Here is an 18,558-nt window from a genome sequence, read left to right on the forward strand (position 1 = left end):
ACTATGGCTTCTATCGCTGCAATGAGGATCGCTATTACACGCGTGTGGTGTGTTGTTTTATTCGTAACTTGTGTTTATGGGCAGCTTAACCCAAAGTTTTACGATAAAACTTGTCCTGAGGCTTTATCCATAGTCAATTCTACTGTAGTTGAAGCAATCTCGAAGGAACGTCGAATTGGAGCATCGTTGCTTCGCCTTCATTTTCACGACTGTTTCGTTAATGTATTTATAATTACGTCGCACTTCTACCCTGTTATATAAATGCCATTGCGTTTCCGGAATCGGATTAGAGCATAAAAGTTATATGTTATTCTTATTACTAAATTAAGCGTTCTTCTCCTCTTGCACTAGGGTTGTGATGGGTCTATTCTTCTGGACGATACCTCGAGTTTTACAGGTGAAAAGACAGCAGTTCCCAATAACAATTCCGCGAGAGGTTTTGGGGTCGTTGATAGAATAAAGAAGAAGCTGGAGCAGGCTTGCAGCGGCGTCGTATCATGTGCTGACATTTTGGCAATTGCTGCTCGCGATTCTGTTGTAACGGTAAAATTCACAACGCACAGATGTTTCTTTTTGGTTTCAACATTCCAAGAGAAATAATAACCCAATAAATAAATAAATAATTATGAAAGTTTAAAAACATATATTTGTATTATCTTTTCATGACACCCAATTTCATTTTCATTGAAAATAAAGTTATTTGTTAGACATTTAATATAAAATAGTAAATTTAATAAAAAATATTTTCTATGTAAAGTTGGTTGGATAAAGATATATTTTGATTAAATGGTACAATTTAAGATGTTACCAACCTTCTTTATTTTAATTAGTTTAGAAGATAAATTAAAAATAATAAAATAAAAATAAAAATTAAATAATTTCTATATAAAAAAAATTGTTTTTTTATAAAATTAAAAAATTTAAAATGAAAAATAAGTTTTTTAATTATTTTTTTAATATACCCTATCAAATCTCAGTTCAAAATATTTATTATAATATCAATATCATCTTAATTTAAAAAATAAAAAATTAAAACAATTGAATAAAAAATCCGATACATCAATAACCATTTCAATGTACATTAATAACCATTTCAATCAACCTAATGAATCTATAATCTATCTTAATATATTTTTCCTTGTAAAATATCTTTATAAAATAAAATAAAGATTGCTCATGTTTTAAATAAGAGTCTTAAACATGAGTTTTTTTAATTTTCAATTTCAAAATAAGTGTGTCAAAAAGAATCAATTTTCATCTTAAGTATTAAATTTATTTTAAATACTGATCTAACATGAGTTGAGAAAGATCTAATTTTTTCACGTGTAAATTGTTTTATAAGTCGATATTATTTAAATATTTTGTATAATTTTTTTATTTTTTTTATCTTTTTATTTTAACTAATATAAATAAAATTTTACATCCTTATCCATCATCCTACTAAAGTGTAAAATAAACCTCCGGGCTCAATCATTTTCCATTATGGACATTGGTATTAAAAGTTAACGAGTCTCTGAACTTCGTGACCTTCGTTTCTTTCTGCCCACTTATCTTTCTCTGGGAGCAATGTTTCTATTATCTTGCTAAGTTTCTATTAACATTCGACCATTTTGCCAGTTGGGAGGTCCTACATGGACAGTGATGCTGGGAAGAAGAGATTCCAGGACTGCAAGTCTAAGTGATGCCAACAACAATATTCCTCCTCCCACTTCTGACCTTGCCAATCTCACCTCCAATTTTCGAGCTCATGGACTTTCTAAACGGGAAATGGTTGCACTTGCAGGTAACCAAGAACACAGCACGCCACTCTAATCTCATTCTAATTGTAACTTGGCTTCTAAACCAGTTTTCTTGATATTTTAGGTGCTCACACCATTGGTAAAGCGCGTTGCGTGAACTTCAGAGGTCACATATACAATGATTCAAACATAGACAAAGCGTACGCCAAATCTTTACAAGACCGCTGCCCCAAGAGCGGAGGCGACAACAAATTGTCGCCACTTGATTACAAAACGCCAACAAAGTTCGAAAACAATTACTACAAGAATTTGGTAGCAGAGAAAGGACTTCTGCACTCTGATCAAGAGCTTTTCAATGGAGTGTCTACTGATTCTCTGGTTACTGAGTACAGCAAAAACTTGGAACTTTTCGAGAGAGACTTCACTGCTGCAATTATCAAGATGGGAAATATCACGCCTCTAACTGGTTCCCAAGGAGAGATCCGGGAGAACTGCAGAAAGCGTAACTAAGATAGTGCCATCTTCCATTTCCAGCACGCATCTGATACACAATGAATAATTATTATTTCATGAAATGTGGAATGCTCTTATGATACAAATCTTATTGCTTGATCTAGGCCTAATCATATGATGAACAAATGATTGGGAAAATCAATAACGAAATGGTATGGAAATTATATTCTTATCTGTACGCAAGGCCATGGTTGCTAAAATAAATGGCATACCCATGTAATCGTTTCTTTGTTTGCACTATTTCTTTGTTTGCGTGACGTGATTTCTGACCATGAATACTCTTTTTCTTATTAGCCAATAAGAAAATTTACTATCTTTGTGTTAAAATTATCTTAGTTTCTAGGGCAAAACATCCCAAATAAATCTATGCTTCCAGAATACAAGGATAGAGAAAATTAATGATTGTTCTTTATCGAGTCTATTACATATCGAAACCCTATCAACTTTGTCTATTAGATATGAAAACCATGTAGAAGATAGGTTTCTCTATCAAAGATTAAGTTATTATAGTTAGATCATTAATTTTCTTTATCAACTATAATAACTTAGTCTTTTAAATATAGAAACTTCATTATAATAGTTTTGCTGAAAATTTTATAAATAATATTATCACTATATGGTGTATTTTAGTCATATAGGTATATAACAATTTTGATGTAATTAATTTGTTTATGTATAAGTAATAATAATTTCTTTTGAATTATTGACATTTGTAATATTAAATTGAGTAATTGAAAAAATAATGAGGTTTGTTGTTGATCAAGGAAGCAAAGTTTATAGGATAATTTTTTCAATCATGTTTGCAATAGGAGGTTGCAACAAGATGAAGTTCTTGATACTCCTACATAGACTCCAATGATCCTATATGATGCATAGGTTTTACATGAAGAGGGCTATCTTTTATGTTGATTATAGACACCAAAATATTCCAAAAATATGAGACACGAGCAAATGTACGTCACATTCTAGGCTATTCCAAAATCTACAATCAAGTTATGTTTTATGTTTAAGTGTGGAGAAGTGCATGTATCCATTCAACACAATTATTGGTGGGAGTGAATGTAGTGTGCATTGAACAAATTTCCTTACAATGTTCTATCACTATGGATTTTCCTTGGGGAGGTGCTTGTGGTTTTGGTTTTGGTAATGAAAGTGAATATGGTGAGGTGTTGCCTCCAATATTTGTGTTGCTAAACAAACTTGTGTTTCGCATGGTTGTTAATGGTGCTAGTTTCAGTTGTGATCTATTGTTATAATTAGAGTTGCATTAAGCTCTCTGAGAATCAGGTAATATTTCATGATCGATCCAAGCATATAGATATCCTGTATCATCATTTATGGGACTGTGTGTAGAGGAGGATAATTTTGCTATAATACATTTTGACAGAGGAACAAAATGCTGACATCTTGACAACGACCTTGTCAAAAGGGAAGTTTGAATTCCACAGGTGCAAGATAATCGTGGTTGAAAATCCCTTTGTTGCTAAGAGGGAGTGTTAGGAAGTGTAGCAAGAAAGTCTCAATTTGACTTTAACTTGGTCAAATTGAGAAAATTCAAATTTCCACATTAGCAGATAACTTGGAAGTAGTTAACTAAGGCGACATGGTGATCTGATTTAAAATATTAGTTTGCAATCCTAAGATCTTCCTTAGATTATAAACAAAATGCTTTCAATGTGCTTAAGGATTCATCAATTTTTGCAACTGAAATGGAGAGTTTTTATGTTAATTTTATGAGCAATTTAACATAACCCAGAAACTGAACAATGACATAAACATATACAGAACATCATCAAAAACACAATACAACAAGAACATGATAAAGGAGATCACCCCTCTTGGGCTACGTCTCCTTGGTCCAGCTTCCAATGGCTTGGGCCTCTCTATTATGCTCAAAAGTGTAAAAATATGTGTTTACAATGCTCAAATGCTTTGGAAACCTACTCCAATCAGTCCAGAATACTCAAAAATGGCTATCTAGCCTTTTTTTGCAACTAATTTGGTGGAAAACTGAAGAAGTTATGACTTTCCCTTGTTTTCCCACTATTCATTCCACAAAATGCTCCACATCTGACAAGAACCCACAATTTCACTCCAAAAATCCACTAACAGAGTGATAATTTTGTCTCGTGATGGGCCTTAATCTGTCGGCCGATCGTTTATCGCAAATCGCAATCAGCAAGGACCAACAACTTAAGATTTGTGTACATGGCGGCAATTGTGTGATTGCGATTTTGTGGACCCAACAATGATTGTACGATTGTGATTCCACAAACCCGACGACATTATAAACTACAGCTGATGAACATCTCGCATTCGGGAACTTTATCGCACATCACAATTTGGTGGTGCCTCGACAATAATCATAATGCGGGACATGCACCGTTGCGATTTGCGATTTCGATATCACATCACAACCCAAAACCTGTCGGGGGCCAATTCTGTAACACTGACCCTTCATTGATCTGTGATTGTGATCCATCACATCGCACCTCTGGCCATTTTCTTGCTACCCGTCCCGCCTGCCTTATTGCATCACACCCTTCCTTGCACGAGGGTCAATTTCTAATGCCAACCTACCAACGATTGTGATTTGCTGCATGTAGGAGCGAATGGAAGCTTTCCACTTGCCGCCTCTTCATTCGCCTCCTCATTCGCTCAAGGACCTTGCCACATCATCGAATCCTGCCATGTAAGCAAGTCAAATATGAACTTTTACTTGCTCTAACTTCTGCATACGAGTTCAGATTTGAATTTCATTCACATTGTTGGAATCAAAATGAGGAGCTCTTCGATCTGAAGCTAAGTTTAAAAAGATTCTGACACTTTGATTTTTTAGCCTCATTTTGAGCACCTGATCACTCCTCCCCACTGGAAGCCTTTTGGACCCCAAAAGGATCACTTTCAATAGTTCAGCAGGTGAGGGTACAATTCCTTGACCTTTCCAACCTCTATCCATTTGGATTTTGAAGGAATTGTACCTTTGAGCCCCACTCGAAGATGATCAATACTTCCCATTTTTTATGTCCTTGATCTTTTGTCAAGTATAGTGTCTTGTTGAAGCACATCAAGGAATTCTAGAGAAAAGTCTTCAATAGATGGAATTTGAACATTCTATCCTTGATCTTCAATCAAAGGAGGCTCATATAACCTTAAATTCTCAACATTAACAACAACATAAATTTGCATATATGAAGGCAAATCCAACCTGAAGGCATTATTACCAATCTTTTCCAAAATTTTGAATGGACCATATCTAATTGGTTTGAGATTTTTACCTTCTCCTTGGAGCCTCTCTTTGCTAATGTGAATCCAAACTTCATCACCAACTTGAAACTTGTAGTCTTGACGATGTTTGTTGTGCCTTGCTTTGTACTTGCCTTGGCTTTTCTCAAGTTGTTCTTGAACCTTTTCGTGTACCAATTGTATTTGTTCAATGAACTTTCTTTCTTTGTCTATGTTGTTATGACCTTCAATAGCAACATCTTTGCCAAAAATAAAATCCAAAGGAGATTTAGGCAAGTATCCCATGCATGCCTCAAATGGTGAAGTTTGAGTGGAAGAGTGCTTGGCTCAGTTGTAAGCATGTTGAATATAGTGCAACTGTTCATCCCACAACTTAGGATGCTTGCTACAATACCCACGCAGAAGATGTATCATTGTTCTATTCACTACCTCTGTTTGACCATCTGTTTGTGGATGAAAGGTTGTACTCTTTTTCAGTTTGGTTTCCATGAATCCCCACAAGTTTGACCAAAAATTCCCCACAAAGCGAGAATCTCAATCACTAACAATGGATGTGGGCAATCCAAAATGCACCCAAACATTCTGAAAGAATAACTGAGCAGTTTGTTCAGTTGTAACTTGCTTTTTACATGGCATCAAAATACACATTTTGCTGAACCTATCCACAACTACATACAAATAATCATGACCTCTTTTTGACAATGGAAAACCTCCTACAAAATCCATAGAAACACTCTCCCATGGTCGTGAAGGAACCGGAAGTGGTGTGTATAATCCTAACTTCCTATTGCTAGGCTTACTAATTGCACATAATGAACATCCTTTAATAAAACGAGACACACTTTGAAGCATACGAGGCCAATAAAAATACCTCTGTAGAAGTGACATCGTCTTACTTACACCGAAATGACCAACAATAAGAGAAGTATGTGCCTCTCTTATGATGTTAAATCTTTCTCCCTGCAGAATACAAAGCTTTCCAAGATGGTACAACAAATTATCATGTAAATGATAATCCAATTCCTCTACTTGGTTACTTTGACTGAAGCTTGCATAAACATCTTGAAAATCATTATCTAATGCATATTTCTCATATAACTTTCATGTAAAACATAATTATGCTTGAGTAAAGTAGTTTCACTAATAATCGGTATAGAAAGAATATCAACAACTTTATTGTAGATACCTTTCTTATACCTGATTACCAAGTGGAGTTATTGAAGAAAACCCATCCATCGAAAGTGCCTTGAGTGCTACAACTTTGATTGAGATTGTAAGTATTGCAATGGTTGATGATCAATGTGAATGATTGTTTCCTTACCCATCAGGTAGTGTTTCCATTTTTTCAGACTTTACACCAATGCATACAATTCCTTGTCATGTGTAGGATAGTTAATCATTGCACCATTAAAATTTTCCAAACGAAAAACAGATAGGCTTACCATGTTTCATGAGGACTGTACCCATAGTGTAGTCATTAGCATCAATCTGAATCTCAAATGTCTGTCTCAAGTCTGGAAGTGCGAGTACTAGAGTTGTACTGATATTTTCCTTCAACCTTTCAAAGGCCATTTGTTGTTTTCCTCCCCACTAAAAAACCTTTTTTACGTTGGTCAACGCATGCAAAGGAGTTGTTATAAGAAAAAAGTTAGCAATGAATTTCCTCCAATATTGGGTTGCTCCCAGAAAACTTCTTACCTCTATAATTGCCTTGGCCCTTGGACAATTCACAATGACATCAACCTTGGAGGGATCGATTTTCAACTCACCTCCTCTAACAATATGACCCAAGTAAACTAAAGAAGTCTTTCCAAACTTGCACTTTGACATCTTAAGATACAACTAGTCTTTTTTCAAGACATCAAGTACTTTTCTTACATGCATGACATGTTCAACATGAGATTTACTGAAAATTAAGATGTCATCTAAGTATACTATGACAAATTTATCAAGAAATGGCCTCAGCACATCATTCATCACACACATGAATGTAGCAGGAGCATTACATAAACCAAACGACATAACTATCCATTCAAACAAGCCCTATTTTGTTTTGAATGTTGTCTTCCAAATGTCTCCTTGAGATATTCTAATTTGATGATAGCCACTTCTTAAGTCCATCTTAGTAAAATATTTTGGTCTTTCAATTGATCCAATAAATCATCTATTCTAGGCAGTGGGTAATAGTTCTTTACCGTAATTTTGTTTAATGCGCGAAAGTCCACACACATGCGCCATGTTCCATCCTTCTTTGGCACCAAGACAATAGGTGAACCACAAGGCGAGGAAGATGGTCTGATGATCCCTTTATTCAACAACTCTTGGATTTGCATCTTAATTTCTACGCTTTCCATCACTGACATCCTGTACATGCCAATGTTAGGAAGAGGACAATCTTGCTGCAACTGTATCTCATGTTGGATTCCTCTCTTGGGAGGTAATCCCTTTGGTTCTTGAAACATTTCATCATATTGGTTAACTATGCCAACCAATTCAAATTTCAAATTCGAATCAAAACCTTTAAAAGCTTCATTATCAACATCATTTTTGGGTTTGATCATGAGAAGCACAAAATTCTTGCTCGAATTCACCAGTCTTTTCATCTACCCTGCATTAACAAGCGAAATATTTGTTTTCTTGTTGTGAGCTCTCACAATATATTCTACTCCATTTTTGAATAAATGATATTTATTTTCATGTCGATGGAAGATAGCTTTTCTGTCATAAAGGTATGGGCTTCCCAAAACCATGCCACAGATATCTAATGGCACAACGTCAAGCTCCACTTCATCTATGAAATTTGCAGTAATAGCGAATCTCATTTTACATCTTCTAGTAACCTGCAATTGTGGATTGTGACATACCCATCCAAGTGGATACGGTTTATGATGTGGAACAGTTTCCAGATTTAAACTCTTGACAATGTTTTCAGAGATAATATTAGCTTGAGAGCCACTATCAAACAACGTATCAATCTTGTTATGTTCGATATCACCCTTATGTGAAACAGTTCTATTCTCCTCTTTTCATTTGGAGTTTCATTTTGCATGTCTGAAGAACTAGTGATGGAAATGGATTCTTTTCCTTTTAACACCATGGCTATGATTTTAGTTTCATCACCCGAATTGGATCCCAAATCCTGTTGAATGGTTGCAGTTGTCTTATGTTTTCCCTTGTTGTTGTTTCTTTTTGGTTTCATTTCAGGATGAAGCTTCCAACAGTGAGCTTCATCATGACCCTCTCTGAAACAGTGTTTGCATGTAAATTTCTCTCCTTTTTTGATAGACACATTTTTCTTTGTCTTCCCTTTGAAAACGTTTTCTTTTCCCTTACTCTTAAATTGCTTTTTACTACCTTCTTTTGGGGTGTTTTTCCCTCTTGCCTCAAGATGAATGGCTTGCACACACACATCATCTAGATTACTGGGATTAAAAATTAAGATAGTATGCTTAAGGTAACTATGTAAACCCCCTATGTACTTTAGCAATGTGTCCTGTGATTGCAAATCTACACCTAACATCAGAGGCCTTTTTCTGAATTCTTAGGTGTAATCTTGCACATTTTGACCTTTAAGCTGTCTAAGGTTCTATCAATTCATGATGGTTTTCTACATATGAGCTAGAGGGTATAATTTTCTTTTAATTACAGCAATGAAATCATTCCAAGAAATTGATATCTTACCGTGTTTTTTAATCTCCTCTTGGGTCTTTGATTCCTTCCATACTAGTGTTGCACCCTCCATTCTCAAGGAAGCTAATTGAATCTTTATGTCATCCTCCTGAAGGTTTTGAATTCTGCAATAGTCCTCCAACTGACAAATCCAATTATCAAGCTTCTCTGCATTCAGTTCACCATTATACATGGGCAACTCGAATTGAACATTAAGTTTTAAGAAAAGTGATTTAACAGTTCCTTTTCAAGAATGATGATGAGTATGAGTAAGGGTTGTATTAGTGGAAGAGTGTGAAGATGCTTGTGAAGAAGAAGATGAAGAAGATAGTGGAGAGGGTGGAGGTTTGTCTCCATTCCCATTACCTCCTTTTCCATTACTTCCTCCTGAAGAGCCTTCTCTTTTGGGATGCTTGGAACTTTCTCCTTTCAACCTGCTATTCCTCTCTTCATAGAGGAAATTCACCATCTCTTTCATATCAAATAAAGCCTTTCTAAAGGTCTTCTCATCTTCTGTCATGTTTGTAGCTCATCCTTCATGAAATATGATCTCTGGAGTCTCAACTACAACTTGAGGTTGAATTGGTGTTGGAGATTGTGGCAACCTTGCTCTTCTTCTGCTTGACCCAACTTCAGGGCTTCCAACTAGCTCTCCTTCACCTATTTTGAGTTTTAACCTTATAAGCATGACATAAACTTGCAAACAATTAAATCCTTCTTTCACAAAGCAAAACCTAGTTCTCTAATACCAAATTAATCTGATTTAGAATACAAGATCTTCCTCAGATTATAAACAAAATGCTTTCATTGGGCTTAAGGATTCATCAATTTTTGCAAGTGAATTGAAGAGTTTCTATGTTAATTTTATGAGAAATTTAACATAACCCAGAAACTGAACAACAACATAAACATATACAGAACATCATCAAAAACACTATACAACAAGCACATGATAAAAGAGTTCACCCCTCCTGGGCTATGTATCCTTGGTCCAACTTCCAATGGTTTGGGCCTCTCTATTATGCTCAAAAGTGTAAAAAAATGCGTTTACAATGCTCAAATTCTTCTGAAACCTACTCCAATCAGTCCAGAATACTCAAAAATGGATATCTAGCCTCTTTTTGCAAATAATTTGGTGGAAAGTTGAAGAAGTTATGACTTTCCCTTGTTTTCCCACTATTCGTTCCACAAAACGTGCCACATTCGACAGGAACCCACAATTTCGCTCCAAAAATCCGCTAATCGAGTGAGAATTTTTTCGCGCAGTGGGCCTTAATCTGTTGGCCGACCATTTTATCACAAATCACAATTGACAAGGACCGGAGGCTTAAGGTTTGTGTACATGGCGGTGATTGTGCGATTGCAATTTTGCGGACCCGACGACATTATAAACTGCAGCTGATGAACATCTTGCATTTAGGAACTTTATCGAACATCTTAGTTTGGTGGTGCCTCGGTTGTAATCATAATGTAAGACATACATCGTTGTGTTTTGTGATTGTGATATCGCATCACAACCTAATACCTGCGAAGTGCCGATTCTGTAACACTGACCCTTTGTCAATCTGCGATTGCAATCCAGCACATCGCACCTGAGGCCATTTTCTTGCTAATTGTCCCTCCTGCCTTATCGCATCGCACCCTTCCCTGCATGGGGGTTGATTTCTAAAACCGACCTGCCTACGATTACGATTTGCAACATGCGGGGGCTAATGATAGCTTGCCACTCGACGCCTCCTCATTCGTTGAAGGACCTTGCCACATCATCCAATCCTGCCATGTAAGCAAGTCAAATATGAACTTTGACTTGCTCTAACTTCTGCATATAGGCTCGGATTTAAGTGTCATTCACACCTTTGTAATCAAAATGATGAGCTATTTGATCTAAAGCTATGTTTAACAATATTTTGACACTTTGATTTTTGAGCCTAATTTTGAGCACCTGATCACATGGCCTTAGTCATTCAATTATCTTAGTAAATTAAAGTTAGAGAGTTCGGATTTTAGTTATGCATGTGTGATTGCTAATTTGTAGCAATTTAGTTCAATTATTTCCAGTTTTATTGAGTTAAACTAATTTTAATTGTTGATAGAACTAGTTGGAGGTTAGTTGTGCAGTGGGATAGTTGTCTAACTGAGTGATCGTCTAGTTAACTGATCAATCAACAAAATATGGCTAGTTCATGCAAGGAATTTGAGTTCCTCAGCTTTGGTGGAGATTCCATAGCGGTGTAACAAGCAGTTGTAAACTAGTTTGAGTGTACATGTGTTGCATGCAATCAGATGATCAATCCATGGGAATTACACAATCAATTGGAAGAAAATTCCTAAAAAATAGGGGCCTAATTCCTCAATATTTGTGCAAGGAAATAGGGGGTTAAGTTGAGGCATAAAGTAACTAAGTTTGAGTCAGAGCTTCTCATTGAGGCAAGAGATATGTTATTCACTTATAGGTTGAGCTCATAGCAAGCAAGCAATTGTAATACATTCTATATTCATCAATATAAGTTGATTATTATAAATGAGAAAAATAATTTAATTATAATTAAAAAAATAGTTGTTATATTTATTTTTATTAATTTAATAATTCAAAAAATTATATTATTTTAAAAAATTAAATAAGATATCTATATCTATATATATATCTATATATATATATATATATATATATATATATATATATATATATATATATATATATATATATATATATGATGATGAACATATGGTCTATTGAACCTTAATAAAGTAAGAGATTATATTTTATTTATTCCTAGATCACTATAGTTTTGTTGACTTAACAAGTCAAGATGGTTGGTAGTGTGACAAAGGTCTTGGAAATGACATCAGATGTGAGTAAGAGCCTAAAAATTTAGGAGAAAGTGTTTTTCATCTTCAACCCTCTTAGTATTGCAAAGGTGACAAACTCTTTTGTTCTAAGGTGTTTTGGGAACAGACCAATCTTCACTTTCACTTTGCAGCTCATTAGGATTAGTTTTTATCTTCTCAATGTTCATTTTCTTAATACTAATCAAGAGAATGACAATTCTAGTTAGCAAGATTGAGGTTGGTCACATCCTTATAATACCTTAGCTTACTTTTTCCCTCTAACTCCTTATAATCCCACAACTTATCCTTAAATTTTGAAATAATAATATTTTTAATATTATCTTTATTTTCCAAAATGATCTCCTCCTTTATCTCCCAATGGTAAAACTAAAACTAGACATATTTATACTAGTCTCACTTAAACTTTAGAAAAAGTTTTGACTAAAATATTTTAATATATTTTTAAAATAATTAAAAATCATTTAATTAATTTTTTATATAACAATCCATTTTTAAAATTATTAATTTTTAAAATCTATTTTTTTAGATTAATGGTGAAATATCCCTATGAAAAGTTAGTATATTCTCAAAGTATCAATTCTAAGACATACTTTCTTTTATTACATGTGAAGCATTAAAATATGGAAATGTTTTTTTTAACTAATTTGACATGGAAATGTATTTTCAAAAAGCATCATTTTATTAAATATATTTTGTTTAAGCGTATGTAAATTAATTAGTTATAATGATTAAATAGGTGATAAATGGTTAATAGAGGTTCATATATATAAAAAATATTTATGAAGATTAAAAAATATAGATAAATTATATTTTTATTTTAAATAATAATAATAGGGTGGAGCAAAAGATTCGCTCTATTTTTAGACCTTTTAAAACCATTCATAGCTCTTTAAGATCTGTCAAAGAACCTATTGATCTCGAATGCATGAAAGGTGTTTATTTAATTCTATGTTCATATGGAACCCCTACATAGGTGAAACTGGTAGTTCTATTTCACAAAGGACTCAGGAGCAGCCCACGGACCTTAAGCATTGTAAGATAAGCATTGTAGGACCCGCTCATCTGCTCTCGCTGAACATGCTGAATTAACAAAGCACCATATTTTCTTAGAGGATTCTAAGGTCCTCGCAAGGGGTGATTATTTGCTGAACATGTTGAATTAACGAAGCACCATATTTGCTTAGAGGATTCTAAGGTCCGCGCAAGGGTTGATTATTTCTATCACCGAAGAGAAGCCATTGAAACTGAAAAGAGGAAAAAAACTCTTAATAAGGATGATGAATGGAAGTTAAACAACTCGTGGATCCCTTCTCTTTGTTCTCTCCCTGGTTAGTTTTTTTTTTTTAATCAATCAATTTTTATAGTTATTCCTTTATTTATTTGTAATTTATAAATATATTTATCTAGATATGGTTAGTTTTTTTTTAATCAATCAATTTTTATAATTATTCCTTTATTTATTTGTAATTTATAAATATATTTATCTAGTTATTCATTTATTTATTTGAAATTTATAAATATATTTTTATGTATTTATTTATTTATTTATTATTATTATTATTATTATTATTATTATTATTTTATATTTTTATATCAATTTATCTAGTTATTCCTTTATTTATTTGAAATTTATAAATATATTTTTATGTCTTGATTTATTTATTTATTTTATTTTTTTATTCTTTCTTATTTATTTCTTTATTTTTATTTTTTAACAAAAATTAGTATCTATTTAAATTAATTAATGAGTTGATGTATTAACGTTGGCACAATATTAATGTTAGCAATGTATTAACACTACTTCAAAAATAATTTTTTTTGGAATTTGATAGAGACGGAGGATGGTGAAGGAGAAACAACGAATAGGATGGGGTTAGGGTTTCGACTGAAACCTGCAAACTGCTCCACGCCTATGGCTACTTGACTATGTTGTTGCACACTACGCCCTCCCATACTCTAGCCCCATTTACTCTCACACCGCTCCCATTTGACACCGTTACGGTCACTCCTCCATTCTTACCGCTTGGTTTTTACCCTTACCCTCCTCCTCAACAAACCCCCGCTTGTTACCCGGTCACTACAGCGATAGGAGACCTTGGTTTCTGAAGGCAACTAGTGTGGAAATATAGCGACGGTTATGGAGGACCTACTCGACTACTTGGAAGACCCACTAGTAGGTACCTTCATCTGGACTTCTCCCCAGGTTAACCTAGCAAGCAGCTTTCATTACGGTTATGAATTCACCGACACCATTAGCTTGCTTCCCTCGATCTCAGGGCCCTCGTGCTCGATGGCTACACTCTCAGAGGTCTCCCTCTCCATCCCTGACCTCACAGCCCAACCATTGTCCCCTTCTACCCTAAATTTCGTGGATCAAACCCTAGAACCCAGTCTAGGCATCTCCTCTGAGGGTATCTCATCTTTCCCTTCCTCCGCCAGCTCCTGCATCCTCTCTGCAACGACCATCAGCGATCCTACCGCCTCTGATTTAGGGCTGCCTGTGCCGGCCTCATCGGGCCCCCCTTCTAGCAATATCACAGAAATCCCACCCATCTCGGGGGTTTTTCCCTCTAATCCTCCCTTGGGCATCCCTACACCTGAGACTAACCCTTCCCAAGAAACCCATCAGAACTCCATACCTGATGAAAGAACTCAGAAAGTAAAGAAGCAAAGGGTCCTGAGCCCAAAATCTTTGGAATTTTTCCTGAGTTTGGGCAAGGATTTCCAATGGAGCGAAGCGATGGACACAATCGAGTGAGTGCTGGTTGGAAGAGTTAGGGGCCGTTTTTACAGCGCTACCAGATTGAAGTAGTGGGCCACAAAGGTTTGGGGTCATCATCTAACCGAACCACCGGTGGTTCAGGATTTTGTTAAAGGATGGTTCATGCTTCGTTTTGCCAAGGCAGAGCATACCAACTGGGTACTTTCAGCGGTTTGGCATATTGAACAAGCCTCGGTGCTCCTTCAGAGATGGACACCACTTTTCGACCCAGAAAGAGAACAGCTTGGCGCTAGCCCTCTCTGGGTTAGACTACCTAGCCTGCCTCTTCAGTTCTAGTCAGAAGACATCTTTAGGCATATCGGGAACTCTCTGGGCACCTATTTGGAGTATGACAAAACCTACCTCTCGACAGGAAGAATGGTGTATGCAAGAATTTTGGTACACATTGACACCAGTGATGGGCTTCAGGAATATATCACAATCTAATGGAGGAACTTCTCTCGAAGGCAGAACCTGGACTATGAAGGGGTTCCATTCAGATGCAGGAGATGCCATAAGGTTGGGCATCTCTTCAAGGACTGCCCTCTCAACAAAAACAAGGATAGGGGAGAAGCTGGGAGGACAATTCCCCCAAAGACAAATCAGGAATAGGGGGAGCAGCCCCACAACAAGGAAGATGGGATTCAAGGCGATCCACCTCAATCGGACATGTCTCTCTTGCAGGGGACCCCGAAGAAACGTCGTAGGCCTCCACTTCGACGTCCCTCTCCTCCTCTCACCAGGGCAAGAGCGGCTGCTGGGTCGGTGGTTTCTTCAGGTAAGCGACCAATCTCTCCTATTCCCTCTTGTAATCATGATTTTGATGGATTAAATGAATTTCCAGTTGATGTTTCTTTAAATGGAATCGTAAACCCTCCCTCACAATCCCCTCTGGTCATCCCCTCTCCACATCAAATCTCGCCTCCTCTAGAGCCATTCCAACTCCGCCTCCTGACATCACTCCTATTCCTGTAGTTGGTCCTCCTTCCCCTCGGTACCAGACCTGATCCAAGGCTAAGCAAAAGATAATAACCGAGGATTATATTGGGATTGATCCCTCTTTAACCCCCTTTCCTCCCAAGCTTCCTTGGGGTTGACCCTCCTCCCTCTCAAAGGCTCAAATTCGGGTGAGAGGCGAAATTGCCTTGGGAAAGAAATCAACCATCCATGGGGCACTTAGAGCATTGAACCCCTCATCTGACCCCCCCTCATGAAGATTGCCTCCTTCAATTGCAAAGGGTTGGCTAGACCCGAAAAAAAACTAGCCCTCCACAGACTGTTTCATACCTCTCCCATTGATATCGTCCTTCCCCAAGAAACTCTGGGACCCACTGACACCATTACTCACCTCCTCGAGGCCATGTTCCCTAGACGGAGATTCATAGGAATAGATTCTAACGGAAGATCAGGAGGCCTTGCCCTGGGATACAACACCCACACCTCAAATCTCTGTAACTGTTGGGGAGGTCTCGGGCACATAGGGGAAGACCTCTTCTCATCTGATTTGGGCTTGGAGATTTGAGTCATTAATGTTTATGGGCCTTGCCATCACAGGCCTGCCTTCTGGGACCATCTCCTCGGCTCAGAAGTTTTTCAGAATGATTATTTAATCATGGGAGGGGACTTAAACTTCTCCATAGGACACTCTAATTCATGGGGGCATCATGCACAATAGGACCCCCTATCTACCTATTTCGAGAATCTGCTAGACTCCCACAATCTATTGGATGTCTCCTTTGCCAAGCTCACACCTACTTGGAGGAACAATAGGGTCGGCAAGAATTGTCTTGCTCAAAGACTTCATCGTTTCCTTATCAAGGAAGGACTTTTGACCTTGGGTCTTCTCCACAGACAATGGGTGGGATCAGGAGGGGTCTCTGATCACCTACCTATATTCATGAAAATCAGTGGGGGACCTCGAAATACCAAGGGACCTTTCAAGTTCAACTCCTCTTGGCTAAAGGACCCCATGTATAATTAGATGATCAAGGAATACTGGAAGGTGCATCCCTCGGGTGTTGGTGGGAACATAATAGAGGGTTTCGCTTACAATCTCATGGAGCTGAAGAGACTATCAAAATCCTGGGCACACAACAAGAGAATAAAATACGATCAATCTCTATTGAATGTCGAGAAGGAAATCGCTGAGATTGAAAAAGACCTGGCAGGGGCATACAAAGTGAACGATCAAAGAAATAGACTCACGGAGCTATATACCACCAGAAGGAAAATTCTTAAGGATCGTGAGGAAGTTTGGCGACTGAGAAGTAGGGTGACCTGGTTGCTCAAGGGAGATGAAAATACAAAGTTCTATCACAAGTTTTCAAATGGTAGGAAAGCCATCAATACCATCTGGCAACTCTCGAATGAGAAAGGCCACACTGTCAATACTTTCCCTCAGTTGGCTTCCTTAGCAAACTCACACTTTAAACAGACCTACAGGGCCCCCCTTGATGCTAATCTAGCTGAAATTATTCAAGTAGCTCAATTATTCCCTCAATTTGTGGATCAGGAGGCAGGCATGGAATTGACAAAGGAGATTACTATTGGGGAATTAGAAGCCAAGATCAAATGGTTTAAGAAGGACAAGAGCCTAAGGGCAAATGGCTGGGTGATCAAGTTTTACTCAGCATTTTTTGATACTTTGGGGGAGGACCTTTTAAAAGTCATTGAACACTCGAGAACTAGTGGAAAGATTCTTGAATCCTTCACCTCCAACTTCATTGCCCTCATTCCAAAATCCAACAACCCTTCCACCTTTGATGACTATAGACCTATATCTTTATGTAACTACATCTATAAGATCGTGGCAAAGATTATTACAAATCGGATGCAGCCCATACTATCCAAGTATATTTCGTCAGAGAAATTTGCCTTCTTACAAGACCGACAAATTCATGAAGCAGTGGGAACTGCCCAGGAGGTTCTACACTCTCTGCACTCCAAGAAATTCAAAGGTATGATCCTAAAGGTATACCTCTCAAAAGCATTTGATAGAGCAAACTAGTTATATATTATAATGCTCTTAACCCACCTAGGATTCCCTTTTGATTTCATAAAATGGATCATGAGTTGTATCACTAACATACCTTTCAGTGTGTTGATCAACGGGGCAGCTTCCCCCTTTTTTATTCTGAAAGAGGTCTCTGACAAGGGTTATCCCTATCCCCTTTGCTATTCCTACTGATAATGGAAGGTCTCAGCAGGTTGGTCAAAGAAGAATTCAGAAGAGGCAGACTAAAGGGAATAAAAATCACATATGATTGTATCTTGACACATCTATTATTTGTGAACGATGTTCTTCTTTTCCTCAATGGAAGCATTGGAGACTTAACAACCTTGAAGAACACAATTGCATTATTCCAAACAGCCATGAGTATGATTGTAAATTGCAACAAGTTGACCCTCACAGAGGCTGGATGTTCCCCCCATGAAATCCATTATGCGCTACAAAGATTCCAATACACTCTTCTTAGGCTAGAGGATGGTCTCAGATATCTAGGCTACAAGCTGAAACCTCTGGGGTACAAGATTGCAGATTAGACCTGGCTAATCTCCAAAATGGAGAAAAGACTAAACATTTGGTACCACAAATACCTTTCCAGGGCAGGCAGACTCACGCTCATTAAAGTTGTCCTGGAGGCCAGCCTGGTTTACTGGATGTCACTGGCTTGGATCCCCCAGGGTATTCTATCCAGAATTCATGCCTTATGTTGCAGATTCCTTTGGAAAGGAAAACAAACAGGAAGAATCTTCGCATGGGTAAAGTGGGAGGCCCTA

The 18,558-nt window shown here is 36.9% G+C and overlaps 1 protein-coding gene across 1 annotated transcript; it reads left to right on the forward strand.

Moving 5' to 3' along the window:
• Nucleotides 1-331: 331 nt before the first annotated feature.
• Nucleotides 332-2,427, forward strand: LOC149252522 (peroxidase 4-like). Its single transcript, XM_089456679.1, has 3 exons — nucleotides 332-543; nucleotides 1,618-1,783; nucleotides 1,864-2,427. Exons 2-3 carry the CDS (start codon nucleotides 1,642-1,644, stop codon nucleotides 2,247-2,249), a joined length of 528 nt encoding a protein of 175 aa, XP_089312805.1. The 5' UTR covers nucleotides 332-543; nucleotides 1,618-1,641; the 3' UTR covers nucleotides 2,250-2,427.
• The last annotated feature ends 16,131 nt before the right edge of the window (nucleotides 2,428-18,558 follow it).

This window comes from Pinus tabuliformis, chromosome 7, assembly GCF_031772625.1.
Source record: "Pinus tabuliformis cultivar Carrire ecotype Pingquan chromosome 7, CPIR1, whole genome shotgun sequence".
Classification (NCBI taxonomy): domain Eukaryota; kingdom Viridiplantae; phylum Streptophyta; class Pinopsida; order Pinales; family Pinaceae; genus Pinus; species Pinus tabuliformis.

Excerpts from the sequence above, each read along its gene's own strand:
- LOC149252522 (XM_089456679.1), top strand. The coding sequence starts at position 1,642 with ATGCTGGGAAGAAGAGATTCCAGGACTGCAAGTCTAAGTGATGCCAAC. Across the intron at positions 1,784-1,863 it reads GGAAATGGTTGCACTTGCAG|GTGCTCACACCATTGGTAAA; the intron begins GTAACCAAGAAC and ends TTGATATTTTAG.